The sequence below is a fragment of the Mirounga leonina genome, unplaced genomic scaffold, assembly GCF_011800145.1.
Source record: "Mirounga leonina isolate KUSES-001 unplaced genomic scaffold, KU_Mleo_1.0 Mir_165, whole genome shotgun sequence".
NCBI classification, from domain to species: domain Eukaryota; kingdom Metazoa; phylum Chordata; class Mammalia; order Carnivora; family Phocidae; genus Mirounga; species Mirounga leonina.
In genome coordinates this window covers 14,195,017-14,217,075 of record NW_023270415.1, presented here as the reverse complement: position 1 = coordinate 14,217,075, position 22,059 = coordinate 14,195,017, and the positions used below count along the sequence as shown (strand labels likewise).

At 42.8% G+C, this 22,059-nt stretch overlaps 1 protein-coding gene and 1 long non-coding RNA gene across 2 annotated transcripts in view; one reads left to right on the top strand and one right to left on the bottom strand.

Moving 5' to 3' along the window:
• The window catches only part of NKAIN3 (sodium/potassium transporting ATPase interacting 3), a 626,030-nt gene extending 625,046 nt beyond the window's left edge, over nucleotides 1–984 (bottom strand). Inside the window, exon 1 of the mRNA XM_035011226.1 lies at nucleotides 920–984. Coding sequence (XP_034867117.1) covers nucleotides 920–973 — 54 coding nt within the window. The 5' untranslated portion in view covers nucleotides 974–984. The remainder of the gene's footprint in view (nucleotides 1–919) is intronic.
• Nucleotides 125–21,130, top strand: LOC118014861. Its single transcript, XR_004680395.1, has 2 exons — nucleotides 125–409; nucleotides 21,023–21,130. It is a non-coding gene; the product is annotated as an uncharacterized LOC118014861 (long non-coding RNA).
• Nucleotides 21,131–22,059: the final 929 nt, after the last annotated feature.

Sequence of the window (22,059 nt, the reverse complement as noted above, 5' to 3'; positions counted from 1 at the left end):
TGTCTATGAACCTCTCACACACACAAGTCTGACACGATGGGTCTGTAGCCTTGACCTCAAGTGACTATGGAACAGACCACAGGGCCAATCTAGGTCCCTATGGGACATACGTTATAAAATCATTCTCTCCACACTGAAATGAAAGCCTTTTTCGCCTTCTCTCTGGATCTCTCGCCTCCCAGTAGAGGCACTCCTTCGGCAAGCCACCCTACCAACGGAGCCTTTCACTCGTTCTCTCCCCGATGACAACTGTCAGTCTGTCGCTATCTGAACATGCAACATTTCAACAAAATCTAAAGGGAAATTGGAAGCGCAGGGGCTGGAATACTCTGTTTAAAACCACACAGCCAGACCTCCTTCCTGGGGATCCAAGACTCCTCAACCACCACCACCTTTCAAACTGCTGAAGGTAAGAATCACCCTAGTCTTAACTAAGAGTTAAAGCTGCTTCCGTCTCAGAGCCTGAGCACTCGCAAGCACCTTCTAATTAAACAACGTTACTGGAAATCATCCCAAGAAGAAAGAGCCCACAAGCCCCGGGGAAACTTCAGCAGGAAAGCAGAGGGTGCTAAAGCCAGTGGTCCAACCGGGGGGGCGGGGAAACCGCTCACTCTCCCGCGCCTCGGCAGCGGCCCCTGGACCTCCAGGGCGACGCCCGCTGGGTGCGCGGTGACCCCCAGAGCGTAGGGCCAAGAGGGAGACCGCGCCCTCGCGTCAGGCAAGGGCGACTGGCTGAGCGCCCGGGGCGGGAGGGTAGTGCGAGTCGGGGCGGCGGGGAGGCGGGGGCCGGAGGGAGCGCCCGGCTCACACGCCCGCCCCGCGCCAGGAGATGCGGGTCCGAGGGTCCGCGGTGAGGGGCCAGGGAGGCCGGTCCCAGGGCAGGCGCGGGTCCCGGGACGGGGGCGCGCGGGGCACTCACCAGCTGCAGCGCGCAGAGACAGATGAGCGAGCAGCGCCCGGTGCAGCAGCCCATGGTGCCGGCGGCGTCCGAGCGGCGCGCGCGGGGAGAGGTCTGCGTCCTCCGGCGCCGCCGCTCCCGACTCCGGAGCAGCCCCCGCCCGGCGCTCGCCCGGCCCGGCCCAGGCTCGCCCGCCCCGCGGCCGCCGCTCGCGGCTCTCGGGGTCTGGGCTAGCGCACCGCCTTTGTTAGTTTCCCGGGCGGGCAGAGGTCAGTGCGGCGCGCTCGACCCGAGCGTCTGGCGGGGTCCCTGCCTCCCACCGGGCAGGTCTGCTTCTTGGGGAGGGGGAGCCGGCCGGGCGGGCGGGGCGGGGGGCGGAAGGGAGGCTACAGATGGTGAGTGGGTGGAAGTCTGTTTAGGGGAGGGGAGTATGAGGAGGTGGGCGTCTGAAAAGTGGAGTGGGCTGTCTGGGTTGCGGGGTGTGTGTGTGTGTGTGTGTGTGTGTGCGCGCGCGCGCGTGTGTCTGGTGGGAGGCGATGAATGAAAGGGAGTGCCACTGAGGAGGCTCGGCCTGTCTTGTTAGGAGTCTTTGGAGAGAGAGACCGAGGGAGGGAGAATGAGAATGAGGATGAATATGAATGAGCGTGAATTAGGGCGGCTGGTGGCGGTGGAGACGTTTGGCGGCCGGTGTAACTGGGGAGACCGGGCTGGGCTTTCTCTCTGGGGCTTGTGCTGGGGGTCGGGAGGGCGGTCGAAGGCGTGTGTAGAGGAGGGGGCTGGGTTTTGCTGAGCTGCCCCAGAGGTGTAGACGTGGGAGTTGAGAGCGTTTGGTGTCCGGGGAAGCGGGTCCCAGAGGCGAGAAGCCAGGGGCGGGCGAGCGCCGCGCAGCGCCGGGCGGCCGGAGAGGAGCGGGCGGGCGCGGCGCTGGCGGGTCTCCTCCGCCCGACGCTGGGAGCGCCGCTCCGGGGTCCCGGGGCCGGGGTCGCTCCTGCCCGCCGCAGTCGGTAGCTCAGAGGGCGCCCCTGCTGGAGCCTGGGAGCCAAAGTTGGACCGAGTTAGTGTGGCGAGAGGCGAGGAGGCGGCGGCGAAGAGCAGCGCCGGCTGGAGCGCGGGGGTGAACCGGGACGCCACGAGGAGCTCCGGTTTAGGTTTCCCAACTATTAAAGGCTCTTCGAAATTGTCGCCAGGCAGGAGAGAAGACCAGGCGAGAAAGGAGAGGATGCGTGGCTTTTTCGAGGAATCGACAATATTTCCGGGATGAGGATGTGATTTCTTCTCTGAGAAAATGAAATTGTTTGAGAGGGGCTTGGAAATAAGACCTCGTCCCGGAGAGTTAAAATCCCGGACTCTCCATGAATCCCAAGGAGACTCTCCGGCTCTGGCTCCCTCAAGAGAATAGAGCGGAGGAGGTCTGTGGAGGACCAAATTTCATCGGGGCCCAATGTCAAATTTCATGGGCACATTTGTTGTACCTGGTGGAACTGCGCAAGTCGCTCGAGCACGCTGGAAGAGCAGAGAGCAAGCCTCCGGGCCATTTGTCACAGAAGAGGCTTTCTTCAGAACTTGGCACAGAAACCCCGTTTCTAGCCTACTGCTGCCCTCCTGGGTCCTTCGCGGTAGGTTAGCAGGAAAAGGAGAGATCTTTGCATTTTTAAAACATTCACTCTACACATGGAAACTATGCTCAGGTCATTCCTTCAGGCATTAAAGGGAGTTATGGGAATTTTTTGTTTTGTTTTGTTTTGCAATTAACTGCCTTTTTCTGAACTGTTCCTCCAAGACCCATGTTTATAACTGAAAACAGTTATAGCTCCCAGAAAACAATCCTTGCATGGTAACTTTGAAATTTTAGTAGGGACAAACAAATAACCTCAGGATGTGGGTCCATAAAGGGGCCAAAAACATGCATTGTTTAGGTTCCACCTCTGTCCATTATCATAGAGAAGGGAAAAAATGGAGTCAGAGGCCTTTGTTGTTGTTATTGTTGACCCAATCTTTAAGACATCAAGCGATCAAGGATCAACATTTCTTTTATACACAATAAATGTAACCATCACGATTTATGACCAATGAAAACAATAGGGAAAAATGGACCCTGACTAATAAATAATTTAGCATATCTTAGAGGACAGGGCAGAAAGTTCCAGGCATCAACCCCTCTGGAAGCTGTAGGAAGGCAGCTGAAGAAGCAGAGGACATGAACAAGTCTATCTACAACTTCCAGAAATTATCATAGTCTCTTCATCTCCAGCAATTGTGATGGATGATGATAATAAACATAATGACCTTTTTTCTCTCCACATTACATATGTTTACCTCTATACATTTTATTTCATCATCATTTTATTTACTTATTTAGGAAGTATGAAATTTGCAGCTAGCATGCCCTGGGTCCTTGCCAGGCACCAGGGACCAGCCTAAGTGCTTTATGTATATTCACTTGCTTAATCCTCACAAGAGCTAGGAGATCGTTGCACCAACTTGAGCACCCCCAGTAAAAAGATGTGTACCTCTGAAGCAAATAATACATTATATGTTTAAAAAAAAAAAAAGAATTAGAAGAAGATAGCAGGAGGGGAAGAATGAAGGGGGGGAAATCGGAGGGGGAGACGAACCATGAGAGATGATGGACTCTGAGAAACAAACTGGGGGTTCTAGAGGGGAGGGGGGGGATGGGTTAGCCTGGTGATGCGTATTAAAGAGGGCACGTTCTGCATGGAGCACTGGGTGTTATACGCAAACGATGAATCACGGAACACTACATCAAAAACTAATGATGTAATGTATGGTGATTAACATAATAAAAAAAAAGATGTGGAAATGGGAACAGGGAGTCTCATGGCTACTGAACAGATGAAAAGAAATGCAGGGCGCCTGGGTGGCTCAGATGGTTAAGCGTCTGCCTTCGGCTCAGGTCATGATCCCGGGGTCCTGGGGTCGAGTCCCGCATTGGGCTCCCTGCTCCTTGGGAGCCTGCTTCTCCCTCTGCCTCTCTCTCTCTCTCTCTGTCTCTCATGAATGAATAAATAAAATCTTTAAAAAAAAAAAAAAAGAAAAGAAAAGAAATGCAAAGCCAGGTAATCTGACTCAAGAGCATCTTGATTTATGCATTCACCGCTGCCTCTGAAACTTAGGACCCAAGTAACACCTGTACTGGAGCCAACCGCTCTCTAGGAAGTAGGTATAATAATTTGCATTGACCCCACCTCCAGAGTCAGTGCCATCCATGTAATGTCCTTTTGGGGACCAAGACAGTCTTCCAGTACCTTTCCCTTTCCCACTGCCCCCTCTACTGATAGACCCAGGCTGGAGTTTCTTCCTTGAATCATTTAAGACCACTGAAAATGCATTTGGCTTTCTTTCTTTTTTTTTTTTTTTTTAAAGATTTTATTTATTCATTTGACAGAGAGAGACACAGCAAGAGAGGGAACACAAGCAGGGGGAGCAGGAGAGGGAGAAGCAGGCCTCCCGCGGAGCAGGGAGCCCGATGCGGGGCTCGATGCGGGGCTCGATCCCAGGACCCTGGGATCATGACCTGAGCGGAAGGCAGACGCTTAACGACTAAGCCACCCAGGCACCCCTGCATTTGGCTTTCGAAGAGAGGAAGAAGGAAGAAGCAAAGATAAGACAAGACAGTGCTAGTAACAAGACTAGAAATTGTGTGAAGCTACCTTTATTTGTCTCTGCAGTCTCTTACTCTGATTTCTCTTTCTCATTAAACTGCACCATGAACTAAAAATCTTCCTCCCTTCGTTTCCTTCCTTCTTCAATCCCACCCTCAAATATGTCTTACTTGCTTCATTTCTATATTGCTTATTATGTCAAGGGCCATGCTGGTTGCCAGGTTTGCAAAAGTAAATGATATACTCCTTCCCTTCCCCTTACGGGCTTGGTGGTGGGAAGGGAGAGCAGATGAGTAAATGGAGTAGAGCCCACTCTGAGAAAAGTTAGCACTGAGTGCTATCACCGAGTTTTCTTTCTGTGAGGGTAAGGGAAGGTTTAAAAGAAGAATTACCTGTCTCTTGGGGAAAGGGGAAAAGAAGACAGTAGCAAATGACAGAATAATGGGAAAGGGTGAGGTCTAGAGAGGATTGTGGGTAAGCTGATTGAGGAGGAAATGACAATCTAAGTAGAACAGCTGATCCAGTGTGTGGTTGGTTATACCACTTCCTAGCTATAGAAACTCAGAGAAGTGCCTTTGTTTTCCTCAGTCTAGCTTGCCTATGTAAAGTGGGCAGGAAGGTATGACTTGCCCCACAGGACTAAGCCTTATGTTGTTCTTTATCTTCCAACCACATGTGTCTTGCTCCTTCGCCTCACCCAGGTCTCAGCCTCATGCCACGTCCCTGAGAGATCTCACTGACCACACTGTCTGAAATAACACTCTAGTCACTCCACTGCATTTTCATTCAAAACAATGATTGGTTTACTTTATAATTTCCTGTCTCCTCCACTCAAAAATAATGTTAATTTATAATAATGGACATTTTTAGCATCATACTTCCCACATCATGTATCCATATATATTTATACACACATAAACGTAGTATATAGTAAGCACTAAACATATGTGTATATATACGCATATAGGACATTCTAGTCTATGTCTTTTTCTTTCCTCTTTTTTATTTCTCAGTTTCTTGGTAAAATCTGCCCCCCCTTTCCTTTTAGTTTTTTTTTTTAATTAAGTAATCTCCACACCCAACATGGGGCTCGAACTCATGACCTGAGATCAAGAGTTGCATGCTCTTCTGACCAAGCCAGCCAGGCAGGTGCCCCTAATAAAATTCCTTTTGAGAGACTCTACTTCCATCTCCCTTAAAGTCCAGAGAAAATCAAATTATCTATACCAAGAGTAAGAGGACTTGGGTGGGAGGGAGCACATCTAGAGACCAGACCTAGAAGTGTAAATTTCTAAATTTCATTTGGACTTTAAAACACAGTCAACCCTTGAACAACTCAAGAGTTGGGGTGCTGACCCCCACACAGTCAAAAATCCAAGTATAACTTTTTTAAAGATTTATTTGAGAGAGAGAGAGCAAGTGAATGATTGGGGGGTGGGCAGAGGGAGAGAATCTTTAAGCAGATTCCATGGTTTGCAAAGGTAAATGAGGGCTCAGAGCCCTGAGGGCTGGATCCCAGGACTCAGATCATGATCTGAGCCCTAATCAAGAGTTGGATGTTTAAGCAACTGAGCCACCCAGGTGCCCCAACTTTTGACTCTTAATAGCCCACTGTTGATCAGAAGCCTTAGTGATAACCAAATAGTTGGTTAACATATATTTTGTATGTGATATGTATTATATACTGTATTCTTACAATGAAGTAAGTTAGAGAAAAGAAAATGTCATTAAGAAAAGCATAAGGAGGAGAAAATACATCGACAGTACTGTACTGCAAAGAATCCATGTGTAAGTAGACCCCCACAGTTGAAACTCGTGTTGTTCAAGGGTCAACTGTACAAGGATTGGAGACATGAGCGTGAAGGAATTAAAGTGCCTCCTTAATTATTTCACTTTTTTTTAAGGCTTCTAGTTCCGCATTTTTGTTCAACTGAGATAATGTACAGTCTGCTCAAGCATTTTTCTATCTTCACGGAGAAAAGTTGCTAAATGTGCCACAAAATATGTGCGCTTTTCTTTAGCACCTTCTTGATGTTGGGCCCCTCCTTTGGCATCTTCTTGGAGCAAGGAAATTATAATCGTCTACACCTCTTCCTACAACTGGCTTACCTTCATCATTAGAAAAGACACTGTACTAACTGATAGACCCGGACTAACAGTATGGCTCCTCAGTTTGAGCAAAGATCAGGTTTACACTGGAGCAAAATTTGGAGACACACGTGTGCAGGGTCTGAAGCATGGTTGTGAAGGCTTCGGTACATTTGTGCTGCCGAATGCCTGTTGAGTTAGGAGTGATTCGTGCATAGCATAGCATAGCAGTGAATGTCCCAGAATGTTGAGGGCAAGGGTAGAGGTGGCAGTTATCATTTCAATACTCCTTTTCTCCCTGAGGAGAGAGAGATACTTCTTGCCATTGTAAGCACTTTACATCACAGCACTTAAAAGTAATCTCCCAGGGGCTGTTTTACTGGGAGGTGAGGTGAGAAAGAAAGGGGAGATGGATATGTGGTATGGGGGTTTTGAAGGCCACCGGAAAGCCTGGAGGAGGCAAGAATTATGAAAGAGAAAGAGTAAGGAAATTCCTTCGGTATATTTTGCTTCAAGAAATGTTGGTGATAACCAGTCTTAAAATGTGAAAGGGACAACCAAACACCATCTTTTTGATTTCTGGGTTAAAAAATAAGCCTCAATTAATATTTATCTATCATAACTCTTCAGCGATCTAACAACACTGATCGTGTTGTTGCTTTTATCATAGTTAGTATCGCAGTGATATGCATTTAGAGTTTTTCTAATGTCATGCACGGAGCAGCCCCGATTGACACCGACAAGTTCAAGCTTTTCTCACCATTTAATTTACTGCCAAGTATCGGCAACTATTGTTGATTTCTATGTAACAAACATTACTGTGTGCCTATTATGTCAGAGTCCTCAAACTGGAGACACTTCCTTCCTACCATTAACATTTGCTCTCCTGCTCTCTGTTTTTCTCAAGGTTCCAGAAGATTATATTTCTCTGCACAGTGGCTTAGCTAGACCGCTAACAATTGGCAGTAACAAAGGAAGAGAAAAGGTAGCATAACTCAAAGTAAAAAGAAAACATTAATACAGTCTTAACAAATCCTGATGCCACCAACACATACATTTCTGTATGTACGCATATATGTATGCATACATCTATCTATCTGCCTATATATATCTATTGGATTGCATTAAGTGTTCCGAAGAAAAGAGAAGACTTTTTTCTTTTTTTCTCCCACTTTTAGGAGGGCCAATAAAAGGCAGACTATGAAACGGATTATTCCCATGAGCCAACAAAGGAAGTCAACAACAACAAAAAGACGTTTTTCTCCATTGCAATACCATATATGGAGAGAATTTGTCTCTAAGATAATGAACCCTTATGGTTTCCTCACATCTGTCTGTTTTAAGGATCAGTCCCGTATTACTGTAGAATGCTTATGTACAATGGTAACATTAAGGAAAACATATGAGATCTCTCTGATTTACTTTGGCACCTTTTTTGTAAGTCTAAGATTATTCCAAAATAAATCATTAAAAATAAGGAACAATCACAAAATGTGTTACACACGTAGAGTAGGCATACGCAGTACTGAACAGGTTGTCCATCAGAAATGTAAAACCTAACATAAAGTACATTAGCTCCTGCTAATGTGGGGCAAATTCTTTTTTAGCACTATATGAATGATGGAGTTTTTATTTGTCCATGGTAATTTAATATGCATCTAAAATCCCTCAAAATTATACTAATGCACATAAATATACATTTGTGTTATTTTAAAAATCTATGGTACGAGCTTACAATTCACACTGAACCATCTTTTGCTTTTTCCCATGTATTTTTTTTAAAGACTTTATTTATTTATTTGACAGGGAGACACCCAGGCGCCCCTTTCCCATGTATTTTTATTTAAGAAATCTAGACATTTTTAAACAATAAAGATAGTACATGGGGCGCCTGGGTGGCTCAGTCGTTAAGCGTCTGCCTTCGGCTCAGGTCATGGTCCCAGGGTCCTGGGATTGAGCCCCGCTTCCGGCTCCCTGCTCAGCGGGAAGCCTGCTTCTCCCTCTCCCACTCCTCCTGCTTGTGTTCCCTCTCTCGCTGTGTCTCTCTCTGTCAAATAAATAAATAAAATCTTTAAAAAAAATAAAAAAGATAAAGATAGTACCAGCATACAATTTCCCTTTATTTTTTGAATAGCAAAATAAGAAAATATAATTGTTAGTGAGCAAAAATGACTAGTCATTAGTAAGATCACTGTGGTATTCCGAGGCAGTCTTAAAAACTAGGAATGGTGTTCAAGGCCAATTAGCATAGATCCCTTTGCATCCACTAGATCCCAAATGTGCCTTCCGTAAGGCCATGATCTCACCCAAAAGAGATGCAAATCACCACAGAAGATAAAGAAGGGGGAAGAAAAAAAAAAGAAAAAAAATATATATATATATATAAATCACTACAGGAGAGCACATTTTATTATACAGTCTCCTTTTCCCTTAGGTTCGCCTAGTATGTTTTCCACAGTGTGTGTATACTGAGCATTGGTAAGGAACTGACAGATCTTGAGCACAGTTGTAAATATAGTACAGTTCAGTTTTTAATGTAAGTCATATATAAAAATAAACTGATTAAAATAAAAGGTAGAAGTCCAATTTGGGGTTATAAACAACCCTGAGGACTTGCAAACAGGTCCTCAGGTTTGTGGCCATCACTGGTGCTGGGGACAGAGTGGGAAATGCGCAAAAGTAATTTTCCCAAGCAGTACGTCCAGCGTAGAAAAAGCCTTGTTAGGATGGCAGCCAACAGGGGTTGATACGACACGCTCTCGCTGGCTCCCTCCCATCCCTCGCCCCTCCCACTTCAGTGCACGTGGCTCCAACTTTCTCCTGGCAGTTCCGATACTTCACATACGAGGCAGCCTGCTGTTCTGGAAACACTACCTCCCAAGAGCAGCTCTGGGACCCTGAATGATAGGAGTTGGTATGTAAATACCTTAGCTGCCTGGGCCCTCGGAGAAGATGACTCCAAGGTGCATATTCGGTACCATTTCCAGAGTTCCCCAGCTTCCCGGCCCATGGGAATAATCCGATTCATTGTCCACCTTTTATTGGCCCTTTCCCCTTGGTTTCACATCCAAACTCCCCTGCTGTGGTTTCCAGGAATTATCTCCCAAACAACCTGCTTGCACTTGCATTTGAATTCTTGTCCAAGGGTCTGCTTCCATAAAAGCCCAAACTAGGACAGTGACACTCTCTTAGTCTTCCATCCTTGGCATCAGCATCTTGAACAAATAATCGGTAGGATTCAATCCCATTTTTTTATACATGAAAACAATTTGAAGGATTCTTCAAATCCTGATTTTATAAAAATAAAAAAAAAAGACTGGCAGATAATGATTTTACCCACAACATAGGATCAGAACTGCATATCATTCATGCTCATTAAACCAGGCCTCACAATATACCATATATAGAGATTTTACACAGTGGGAGTGCTGACATGAATTTCTTATTTCCTCTCCACTTAAGGAACACTCTTAGCAAGAGGTGACTATAAAAACCCTCTGTTTCGGTTGCATCTGCATTTCTCTTCCAGCATTGATGGGTTATGCCAAGCCTACTTCTGATATTCTATATCATGATGATCTCCAATGAGTAATCTTGCCCTCGTGCCAAATATTCTCTGTCTCTGTGTGAAGTTCAAATTCCATTTTCCATACAAAGTTGTTATCATTTGTATTCAGAAAAAGTTGCTTCTGAGAAGAGTTTTCTCCTGCTTGCCTCTCATCAGTCCCTTGTATCTCCAATGAGGGCTTCTCTATTTGGCAGAGTTCACTTCTGTCTGTGAGTTCTAATTTGGAAGAGGACGGGAGCCTTTATGTCTATACTCCTTTTGGCAGGAAGGATAACTTCCAGATGGTGTCTTACTTTGAAATGGAAGCAGAAACATACATCTGTGATACTTGCTATCATAGCAACTCAGAGGCTTTACTGCTTTACTATTTAATTCCAGTCATGTGATGACATACTGATTAATGAGCTGGGTTTTCTTCCTTACATCTCATGGATAACAGACACGTCCAAGATTGAAAGATGGAGAGAGAGGCCCATCTCAGCTGCAGTTAAACTTGAACCTTTGGGGACACACGTCAATGCACATTAGAAATAAAAAGGCTGCCAGAAGAACCATGCTGTCATGGTCATTCTGCCATAAATGCATACAATCAATGATTGTGCTTGACTGACAGTTTCTGCAGCATGAACCGCCTCTTAAACTGGGCATGATCACATGTTAATGTTTTGCCCATATTTATAATTCTAAGGTGCTACTATATCTTTTCATTCACTTGGTTCTCAAAGTAGCCAGAGGTACCTAGAATAAGGGACTAACATAGCTAGTCAGTGATGGCTCTCTCTTTTCCTCCATTATAGTCCTCACCTACCATCAGCAAAGGCTCTATAAGACAAGACAAGACATCCTAGCTGCTATCATAAATCCTAGATCTCAGTGGCTTTACACAACACAACTTTATCTCTCCCTCACACAGATGTTCCTTGTTGATGGGGAAGACTTTCCATGTGTCATCCAGTGACTGAGGTCTTTCCATCGTGGGGTGCCACCCTCCTCCCATTCAGTTGATTGAGGGGGAAAGCCTGAGAAAATGGGGATTTGCATGTGGGAGGTTTTGTAAGGGCCAGACCTGGAAAAGAATGCACCATTTCTGGGCTCATTCTTTGGTCAACACTCAGCCACAGTCAAGTGCAAGGGAGGGTGGGGAAGGTAATCTAACTCTGGGGCCCAGAGGAAAAGAAGCAGGACTTGGAGAACACACAGTATTCTTTGCCAAATATAATATGCTGCTTCTAAATTCCCCATTTTGTCCTGTAATCTCCTCTACCTAGAATACTCCCTTCCCTTCCTGCACTTTCCTTCTCTAGTCAATAGTCACCCATCACGGTAGCTGAGGTCAGATGTCGCCTCTTCTGAGAAGCCTTCCCTGATACACTCATTTCCATTCTCAATGTATATAAGGTGCTTACTTTCTTGTTCCCTTTCTACTCTTAATAATCCTCTGTTGACTTACATTTGCTCTATTAACATTTTCTATCTTTGAATAGTGCATGTTAGTGACGATAAGTATTTGCTGAGCTATTGAAGGAATGGAGCCCATCATTTCTCTTGCTACGACGTATTCTCTAGTGGTACCAAATCGCCATCCTCTAATAGGTAGTAGGACTGACTTCATGAAAGTCCCCTGTAGAATTGTTACATCTAGTCCGTCAGTCCTAACTGCCCTCCCCACTACTCACCCACCCCCCAAGTGATCATTCCTCCCCCCTTTCCCCTTGGGGCAGAGTATACCTTCCAACCTCACTGCTTTGGGCTTCATCGTGTGACTTGCTTTGGCCAATGGAATGTGGGCAGAGGTGAGGATGGGTCAGTCCAAAACTGGGCTTTAAGGACCATCACGTTTTCATTCACCTCGCTTCTGCCTTCTGCCATGAAAAGAGCAGCCCCAGACAGCTGCTGTTTCTTAGCCTGTGTTCTAGAATGAGAGGCATGTGGAGCGAAGCTGAACCCAAGCCCAGCCCAGCCCAGCTGAGCCTCCACTAACTCGCACGCACACTGTTCAGCAAGAAAAAAGTGTTTGTATGCTGCCTAGCTTTTTAGCAGTGTTACTGAAGCAAAAGATAACTAATAAACTCTCCCAACCCCATTCTTTTATAATTAGTCAGGGTGGGGCCTAGAAATCTGCATTTTTTAAAAACCTCCAAGGTTATTTGGATGCTCAGCCAGCCACATGTAGAAACTATTGTACACACTAGTCTCCTCCTCCACAGGAGAAAAATCCAATATTTAAGCCCATGGGACAGGTCATCCGTACAGACTTTACTGTCAGCCATTTTCCCAATCCCATGCCAGGGAACACGACTTCAGATGGAATCCCAGAAGTTCTCGAGTGGCAGCTGAACATGAACCCTGAAGCAGTGGGGGTTTGGGGAGGCAGAAGGAACCAGAAGTGTGCACAGCTGTACCCTTCCAACCCCAGTGTGGGCAAGAGTGCTGTATAAGCCTGTGTAGGATGTAGGTTGGTGTGTTTTTCCTTCAGCCTGAATTCACTGGTCCATCACAGTATTAAAATAGGCCAGATTACTAAATTTTATATGATCAGTTTATTCTCTCTAATCATTAGGTAATATAAATTAGAGGCAAAATAATTATGTTCTGCATATAGTCTTGCAATAAGAGATATGGTTAACTGTGACTCACATAATTACTATTCCGTGTCTACAAGGCTTTTTTCCCTAATAAGTCTGGCATGTAGGATGCTATTATTGGCCATTTTTTAAAAAGATGCTTAGATGATTTTTTTATGCTTCTTTTTTGCCCTCATAATTCACCACATTCCAGTTCTCTAGTTATATGTCCTCTGTCTGTAAATTGAGGATTTGCATTAGGCACAAAAGAACCTGACTCCATGATAGCTGTTCTTATGTGCTGTGATTTAATAAGCGACAGAAATTTGACGTCTGCTATTTCCTTGACAGAGTAGGGAAGGTGTAGGGGGAAGAAACATATTTAACTCTGTAAATACTATGTCTTACTTCCTTATATCATGGTAGAAAAGGAAAAGGAGGCAGTCATAAGAACACTGAGAAATTTGTCACATCCATGAATCCCATTAGTTCGGGAGATTAAAATACTTTTTAAAAATAGTTGACAGTAACGATCATGTCAAATACAGAGCTATAGTCCCCAAGGACAGGCCCATTATGCCCAAGTCCTCCAGAACTCCTTTGGAGTGTCACAGGCAGCAATCCTGGCTCATTCTTTGTGCTGCCTTGCTCCTTATAGTTCCTCATTTTATAAACATTCCTTGAATGAGTGCATGGGCACGTGGACAGTGGTGGGGAGGGGGGATTTCTGGTGAGCAAAAATGGGAATCAGGGTGCCTGGGTGGCTCAGTCGTTAAGCGTCTGCCTTCGGCTCAAGTCATGATCCCAGGGTCCTGGGATCGAGTCCCACATCGGGCTCCCTGTTTGGCGGGAAGCCTGCTTCTCCCTCTCCCACTCCCCCTGCTTGTGTTCCTCCTCTCACTATCTCTCTCTGTCAAATAAATAAATAAAATCTTAAAAAAAAAAATGGGAATCAGTGAGGATGTGAATCCAAAAAGCTATGTATGTGGTTTTTTTTTTTTTTAAGATTTTATTTATTTATTTGACAGAGAGAGACACAGCGAGAGAGGGAACACAAGCAGGGGGAGTGGGAGAGGGAGAAGCAGGCCTCCTGCGGAGCAGGGAGCCCGATGTGGGGCTCGATCCCAGGACCCTGAGATCATGACCTGAGCTGAAGGCAGACGCTTAACGACTGAGCCACCCAGGCGCCCCGCTATGTATGTGGTTAAAGAAACATTTGGGGCCAGGAACTTTTGCCCTTTGTCCCTGTGTAAGGAAGGAAGGGGTCATGCTCACACCCACTGCCTGGGACCACTTGAGATGCCCCAGCAGGTAAGTCTTCTAGACCAGCCTGTCCCTCCCTCAAACACTGGCTGGCCCCATTCCTGATACAAGTGCTTTAGAAGATTTTCATCTGCTGTTATCTTTTGTATAGACAGCACTGAATATTTTATAGTGTCATTGGTGTTTTTGGCAAATCCTGTTTTTGATATAGTCTCTAAAAGACAGACATAAAGATGATTTAAAAGTAAATTCATATATGCTTATATCTTATGCGGGGAAAGAACAGTCTTCATCAAAATTAAAGCAGTTTGTGTAAAATGATGAAGTTACTAAGTATTTGTAAGCAAACTGAGAGGAAATTTTATCAAAATGCTTTGCAAAGGGATAGTGGGAAAAAAAAGCACTGTCTTCTTATCATAACCAACATAGGAACTTGCTATGAATCTGTGTACATTTAACTTATTCTGCAGAAGATAGGAGTGGGTTCCCTGAACTTAACCTAAAGAAGACAGGCAGTTTTTTTCTCACATGACTAGATGGTCAAAGGCACAGGAATTGAGGCAAAACGTCCTCTCACCACTATTGAGTGTAAGTCATAGAATGAGGGTAAAGGTAAATACAACAAATATTCTCGAGTGCATCACCATCATTTTAAGCATAGACCTCATTAGCCAGTAAAAAAAAAGGAAAGGTAGATGGCTTAGTCCTCATATTACAAAGCACATGACAATACTAATTTTGATACTGAATGAGAAACGGAACTCTGGGCACTCCAAGCCAGATTCTAACTACAAGTTTGGCTTCAATCTTCCTGGTGCTTATCTTTTAATACCTGGAGCAAAAGCCTAGCTAATGATGCCCAGCAGCTCTGCCCAGAAGACAGTCTATTTCTAGGATATTTGGCAAAAGAGGGTCTGGATTTTTCTCCCTAATCAGAAGTTGTCACAAAGTTCTCAGTTCAGGGATGCAAGTTCCACCAAGGCCGACCAGGCTGAATTTTGTTTTCCCAACAGGAAATTAGAAACTCCATTGCATTTGGAACTTCCTTTGGGAATCCAAGGATTTGAATAGGCTAAATCTGGGCCACTTATCCAAACCTAACTGTCACTCCTTCCTAATACAAGACACCAAAAGCTACTGCAAGCTACAAATCTGGTTTCCTCTCCTTCCATGCCTCTTTCTGAGACTATGACCTGAGAGAAAGAACGGGAGCTTGGCAAATGGACACATCTGAATTTGCCTCCTTTCTTCCACGGCCTGGCTGTGAGAGGGGCCCCTTGAATGATAGCTATCATGGCCTACAAATCCCATTGCTTGCCCTGGGTCTCTGTTTCAGAATCTCTCCTCGACACTGGACACTTCTAACCATGCCTTCTTACACTGGTTTCTTCTATGTGGGAGAGCATTCTTTTCTAGTATGATCCAATACAGTGTTCCTAAAAATAATGTCATGACAACAGTGCTAGGTCAAACAGTTTCTGAGACTGTGCAATGAACCAAGCACTGTAATAACTGTTGGGAAATACAAACTTGCCCTGACCCTTTAAGAGCTTACAATCTGGAAGGAGAAGTAAGATTACAAAGAAATGACTGCAAACCTCAGAACATATAAATGGTAGTAGTAATAGTAGCAAAAGACTAGTAGGAAGGGACAATTAGTGACTAGATTATTAAACCTCTGGAATGCCTGAATGAGTAACGTAAGCCTTAGCCTACAGGCCAGTTCTTAAACATGCTTTATTATGTACCATTATCAGTAAAAAACACCTGAGAATACACTAATGAATACACACGCACAACATATGCAATCTTCATTATTCACACAACTGGTATTTGCAAATTCACCTACTAGCTAAGATTTATCTGTAACCCCAAGTCAACAACCCCGCACTGCTGGCAGTCCTTTGCGGACATGTGCAGAGCAGGGGAAAAATTTAAATGCCTGAAAGGCAGGTGCCCAACTGAAAGCAAGCAATGGGATGCTTTGCTCTCTCGTGTCAGTTCTTGAACTATAAAGTGTCCTTTTCATAGTTTATTTTAGTGCCATATTTGTTGCTCGTTTGTGCTTCTTGCTGGAGCTTTTGCTGTTTGAAATGGCCCCCAAGCATAGTGCTGAAGTGCTATCTAGTGTCCCTAAGCACCAGAAGGCTGTGATGTGCCCTATGGAGAAAATACATGTGTTAGACAAGCTTGGTTCAGGTGTAAGTTATAGTGCTCTTGGCTGAATTGAAAGTTACCGATTCAACAATTTATATTAGATAAAGTGTCTTTAAAGAGAAGCACACATAAAAACTTGTTTTATCAGTAGAATTGTTTCAGCTGGGTGCATAAGGACAGATTTTAATGACTTGATGTAGATAATCCAATTATTTTTTCATGTTCAGTTGACTATTAAGCCAAAATAAACATATATTTGAATAAAATTTTTTGGTGTAGTCTAACTGCAGCAGGACCCTGAAAACTCACCAGTTGTTACTTCCATAATACATGCTTTACAAAGTCACCATCCTAAGCCATTTTCCTGTTGGCAGTTTTATTAGGTATTTATCCTCTGTTGTACAATTTCTATTAGTGACTGCATTATGAAACCCCTGCACCGTCTTCTGGAGTCTATATAGGAAACAAGACTCTACTATCCTCAACAAATAAAAATCAGAGAGACCAAGGAGGAGACTTTCAGAAAGGAGGGACATGGTGGCACCATAAAGTGAGAAAGAGAGGCCAATATTTCAGTCAGAAGAAGACTAGAGAGTGTCCTTAGCAAGATCAATTTCTATGGAACGCTAGATATAGAAAGTGGCCTAGGCCATTCCAAAGATGAAGGAATGCTGGCTGATATAAAGGTCCAGATCACAATCATGGAAGGGAGGGAGAAAAAGGTTGATAATAGTTAGACATCAAGTGATCAAAGAACTCTGCCTCCCTGAAAATGACAGGAATTGGAATAAGAACAACAACAACAACAAAAAATCCATGAACCAAGCACTAAAGTTCTTCCTAAATGTTGAAGAGTGACCCAGAGACAGAAGATCACAGAGAAATGGGCAGAAAGGTGGTATTACATCCTGGTGCCATGGACTTCAGTACATTTTTTTTTTTTTAAGACTAGAGCAGTAATTATTTGAAAGACTTTGGGTCGATTGCTCTAGTTTGAGAAATCGGCAGTAATATGGTGCCAAGGAGCAGCTCCCACCTACCAGGAAATCTTTTTTAACCTACTGATTTTTTTAATTAATTTTTTTATTTTAATTCCAGTATAAAGTACAGTGTTCTATTAGTTTCAAGTGTACAATATAGTGATTGAACACTTCCATACATCACTCAGTGCTCCTTACAAGTGCCCTCCTTCATCCCCATCACCTATTTAACGCATCCTCCCACCCACCTCCCTTCTGGTAACCATCAGTTTGTTCTCGATAGTTAACAGTCTGCTTCTTGATTTGTTTCTCTCACTCTTTTTTTCCTTTGTTCATTTATTTTGTTTCTTAAATTCCACATATGAGTGAAATCATATGGTATCTGTCTTTCTCTAATTCGTTAGCATTATACTATCTAGATTCGTCCATGCTGTTGCAAATAGCAAGATTTCATTTCTTTTTATAGTTGAATAATATTCTGGTGTGGGTATATATATATATATATATATATATATATATATATATATATAATCTCTTTTATCCTTTCAGCTTTCAGTGGACACTTGGGCTGCTACCATAATTTGGCTATTGTAAATAATGCTGCAACAAATGTTAGGGGTGTAGGCATCCCTTTGAATTAGTGTTTTTGTATTTGGGGTAAATACCCAGTAGCGCAATTCCTAGATCGCAGAGTAGTTCTATTTTTAACTTTTTAAGGAAAATCCATACTGTTTTCCACAGTGGCTGCACCAGTTTGCATTTCCACCAACAGTGCAAAGATTCCTTTTCTCCACATCATTACCAACACTTGTTGTTTCTTGTATTTTTGATTTTAGCCATTCTAATTGGTGTGAGGTGATATCTCATTGTGGTTTTGATTTGTATTTCCCTGATAATGAGTGATGTTGAGCATCTTCTCATGTGTGTGTTGGCGATCTGGATGTCTTCTTTGGAAAAATGTTAATTCATGTCTTCTGCCCATTTTTAATTGGATTATTTGCTTTTGGGTGTTAAGTAATATCAGTTTTTTTTATATATTTTGTATACTAACCCTTTATCAGAAATATCATTTGCAAATATCTTCTCCCATTCAGTAGGTTGCCTTTTAGTTTTGTTGATTGTTTCCTTCTCTGTGCAGAAGCTTTTTATTTTGATGTAGTCCCAATCCTTTATTTTTGCTTTTATTCCCCTTGCCTCAGGAGATGTATCTAGAAAAAATGGTGCTATGGCCAATGTCAGAGACATTACTGCCTGTGTTCTCTTCTAGGATTTTTATGGTTTTAGGTTTCACATTTAGGTCTTTTCCTCATTTGGGGTTTATTTTTGTGTATGGTATAAGAAAGTGGTCCCGTCTCATTCTTTTGCATGTAGCTGTCCAGTTTTCCCAACACCATTTGTTAGAGACTGACTTTTTCCCACTGTATATTCTTTCCTCCTTTGTTGAAAATTAATTGACCATATAATTGTGGGCTTATTCTGGTTTTCTATTCTGCTCCATTGACCCATGTGTCTGTTTTGTGCCAGTACCATACTGCCTTGATGACTACAGCTTTGTAATATAAGTTGAAGTCTGAATTATGATACCCCCATTTTGTTTATCTTTCTCAAGATTGCTTTGGCTATTTGGGATGTTTTGTGGTTCCATACAAATTTTAGGATTGTTTGTTCTAGTTCTGTGAAAAATGCTTTTGGTATTTTGATAGGGATTGTGTTAAATCTATAGATTGCTTTGAGTAGTATGGACATTTTAACCATATTTGTTCTTTCAACCCATGAGCATGGAATGTCTTTCCATCTCTTTGTGTTGCCTTCAATTTCTTCCATCAATGTTTTATAGTGTTCAGAATATAGGTCTTTCACCTCTTTGGTTAAGTTTATTCTTAGATATTTTATTATTTTTGGTGCAGTTGTAAATGGGATTGTCTTCTTAATTTCTCTTTGTGCTGTGTCAATATGAATGTATAGAAATGCAACAGATTTCTGTACATTGATTTTATATCCTGTGACTTTACTAAATGTCCACTGCTCTATGAAGTCTTATCTAACTGCTCCTCCCCTCCCCGAGCTTCACCATACTCCTCCTTCTGGCCTCAAAGTTCCTAGAGTACCTCAGTCAAACTGAAGTTGACTTGAGGGGGAGGGTGAGAAACAGATTCGGATAGAATTAGATAGAATTAATGTACCCTGAGATCCCTAAAGATGTGTTTAATGTCCATGTCTAATGGAGAAAGCATTAGCAAAGTGTGATTGTGAATAAACATGTGAACATATATGTGTGGCAAAAGAGAGCCAGCAATGTGTTCTGGTAAAACCTCCAGACTCCTATTGCCTGGGCCCAGATCTTGCTCTACCAGGGATTAGCTCCATGGAGTTGAGAAACAGATTACTTCATTTCCTTTTCTGTAAAGTGAAAATCAGAATAAAGGTATTTAACATAGAAGTATTATGAGGATTATATGAGTAAATTAACATGAAGCCATTAGAACTGCCCCCAGACCCCTGGTGATTGTGCAGTAAAAGGTAGGTATTATTTTGATTAGTACAGTTTTTTTTTTTAATTCTCTTGATTTTAATTGAAAATTGATGTTGAATTTGGTTACATGATTGATTTTTGTTTTCCTTTTTTTGTTGTTCATTATTTTATACTTTTGTTTTGCTCTTTCCTTTGGAATAATTCAAGCAATAAAAAGTAAAGAAAATCATTAGGAAACACTTTAACTACTCCCTAAGTTTAATGTAGCTCATGCTTCTTGTCGAATTATGATTTGATTTTTTTACACTTAACAACACACACACACAATAATACACAAACACACACACAATAATAATTTAAATATAATTTTAATTCATTATCTAAGAGCTTATCTCACTGTATTCTACTAATAATCCCTGAAAAAGAGATTTCTAGAAAATATTTTTAAATAAGTAAGGAAAAAAAGAATATGGTTAGACAGTATATTTAAATTAACATGAAACTCTCCTTTCTCTTAGCAGTTCTTGCTCTTACAAATCTGTAAATTATTTTAGACAGGGATTCCTTACTTGCACTTCTTATTAGAATCATGTAGGAATGTAAATACTGGTAGCTTTTCAGATGAAACTGCAAAATGAAATGTATTCTGTGCTTTAGTGAACCTTTACTCCACTCTTAAAATAAAATAGCAAGTGGAAGATTTTAAGACTTGAGGTCTATTTATTAACAGGCTGCTTAGGACAGCATTTGTACTGTCCTTTCCTGGAAATCTTACTAACTCAACACTAGCCAATCCATCATAGCTACACAAAGGAGACGATGAAAAGCATGCCTGTCTCCTGCACTTAAAATTGACATTAGCCTGATTGGATTGCACAAAGAGTCCTCTTGCAGTCAGCCCTGGTTGACTTCAAAGGATTCATAGACATGGAAGGAAAAAAAATCCAAAGCCAGAAAGAGTTGAGAACCTGGCACAAATTATGTCATTTTTTACTTAAAGCTTAAAACAAAGAGCAAATAAAACAAAACAGAAAACACCAATGACTACAACAAAAACCCTGCTGTTACCAGTTAATTTTAAAATGACATTGGTGTGATTAGTCTAACTACTTGTCATTTAATAGCTACAGGTGGCTCTAAATGTTACAACTCAAGTTTAAACCAATTTATGTAATTTATGTAACTTATAAAATACATCTTGCTTTGTGAGTGAAGAAAATAAGTAATATTCCTGGAACTCCGCTATGCTTGTTGAACGTTTACAGTGGTGTGGCAAATATAAATGTGTGCAGGACCAGCGGGAGGTATGATATGCAAGCAGTCTGGACGGGGAAGTTGGTGAACTGGGGAGGACAGTCTTATTTAAAGGGCGGCCATTACTCAGCATCATCCAATTGTTGCCTTGCAGGGAGCTGGATCAGCACTGACTGCTCTTGAAGACTGTCAAGAGAAGGCTGAAAACTGGATCTTTATGTGATCTCTCCCAATCTTTCGACAGTTGCAATTAAATAAAAATTTAAACACTGTGCAGGCTAACAAATGAGTCATATTTATCACATTTCATAGAGAAATCAAGATACAAGGGTATCTGGAGCAAAAGATGAAAAGGTCGGGTTGTTCAAAAATTCATAATGACAAGAAATCTCTGCTGCTTCTAAGTTGGAAGAGTGATAATGCCGTCCCGAGGTCAGTGGCAGGTGCCTCAAGGCTTCAGATGTCCAAGTCCAGCTTCTGAAGCAGGAGCCTAGGAAAGTTACACTTCTGGGGACGGGCCATTACTGCTGTCCTTGGTACTGCCACCATGAGGACTCGCACAGCAGCAGCTCCAGCTGCAGCGAATATTGTGATTACTTCCTGAATCATCCCCATTGCTGCCCCTGTAGCCTCCTCTGTGGGGGACTCCGCAGCGCTGAAGCGGCTGAAAGCAATGTTGTGAGTACTTCCGGAATGGTTGCCACTGCCCATGTCTACGCCTGCAGCTACCCCTGGAGAAAGCTTCAGACACTGGGAGCAGAGAGTCTCTGACCTCTCTAGCTGTGTGGTTTTCAGTCCCTTTTCCCCTAGGCAGATGACACAGAGATGCTATGCCAACTTCCTCAAGAGTATACATGCAAAATGCTCCTGAAAATGTGAGAAAACTAAGTTGACGGGTGTGTATGCTTGCAAACGCATGTGTGCATGTGTGTGTGGATATTCTGTAATACAGAATAATGGCATTGCTTGTATCCAGTAATACAGGAATACTTCAACAATAGAAAGACTTTTAATGTCATTTACCACATTAACAGATTGAAGGAGGGAAACCATAGGATCATCTCAGAAGATGCAAGAAGAAATATAGGAGAAATCCAATATCCATGTATATTAAAAAGCTTCATACCAAAGTAGGAATAGAAGACAACTTTTTTTTTTTAAAAGATTTTTTATTTATTTATTTGAGAGAGA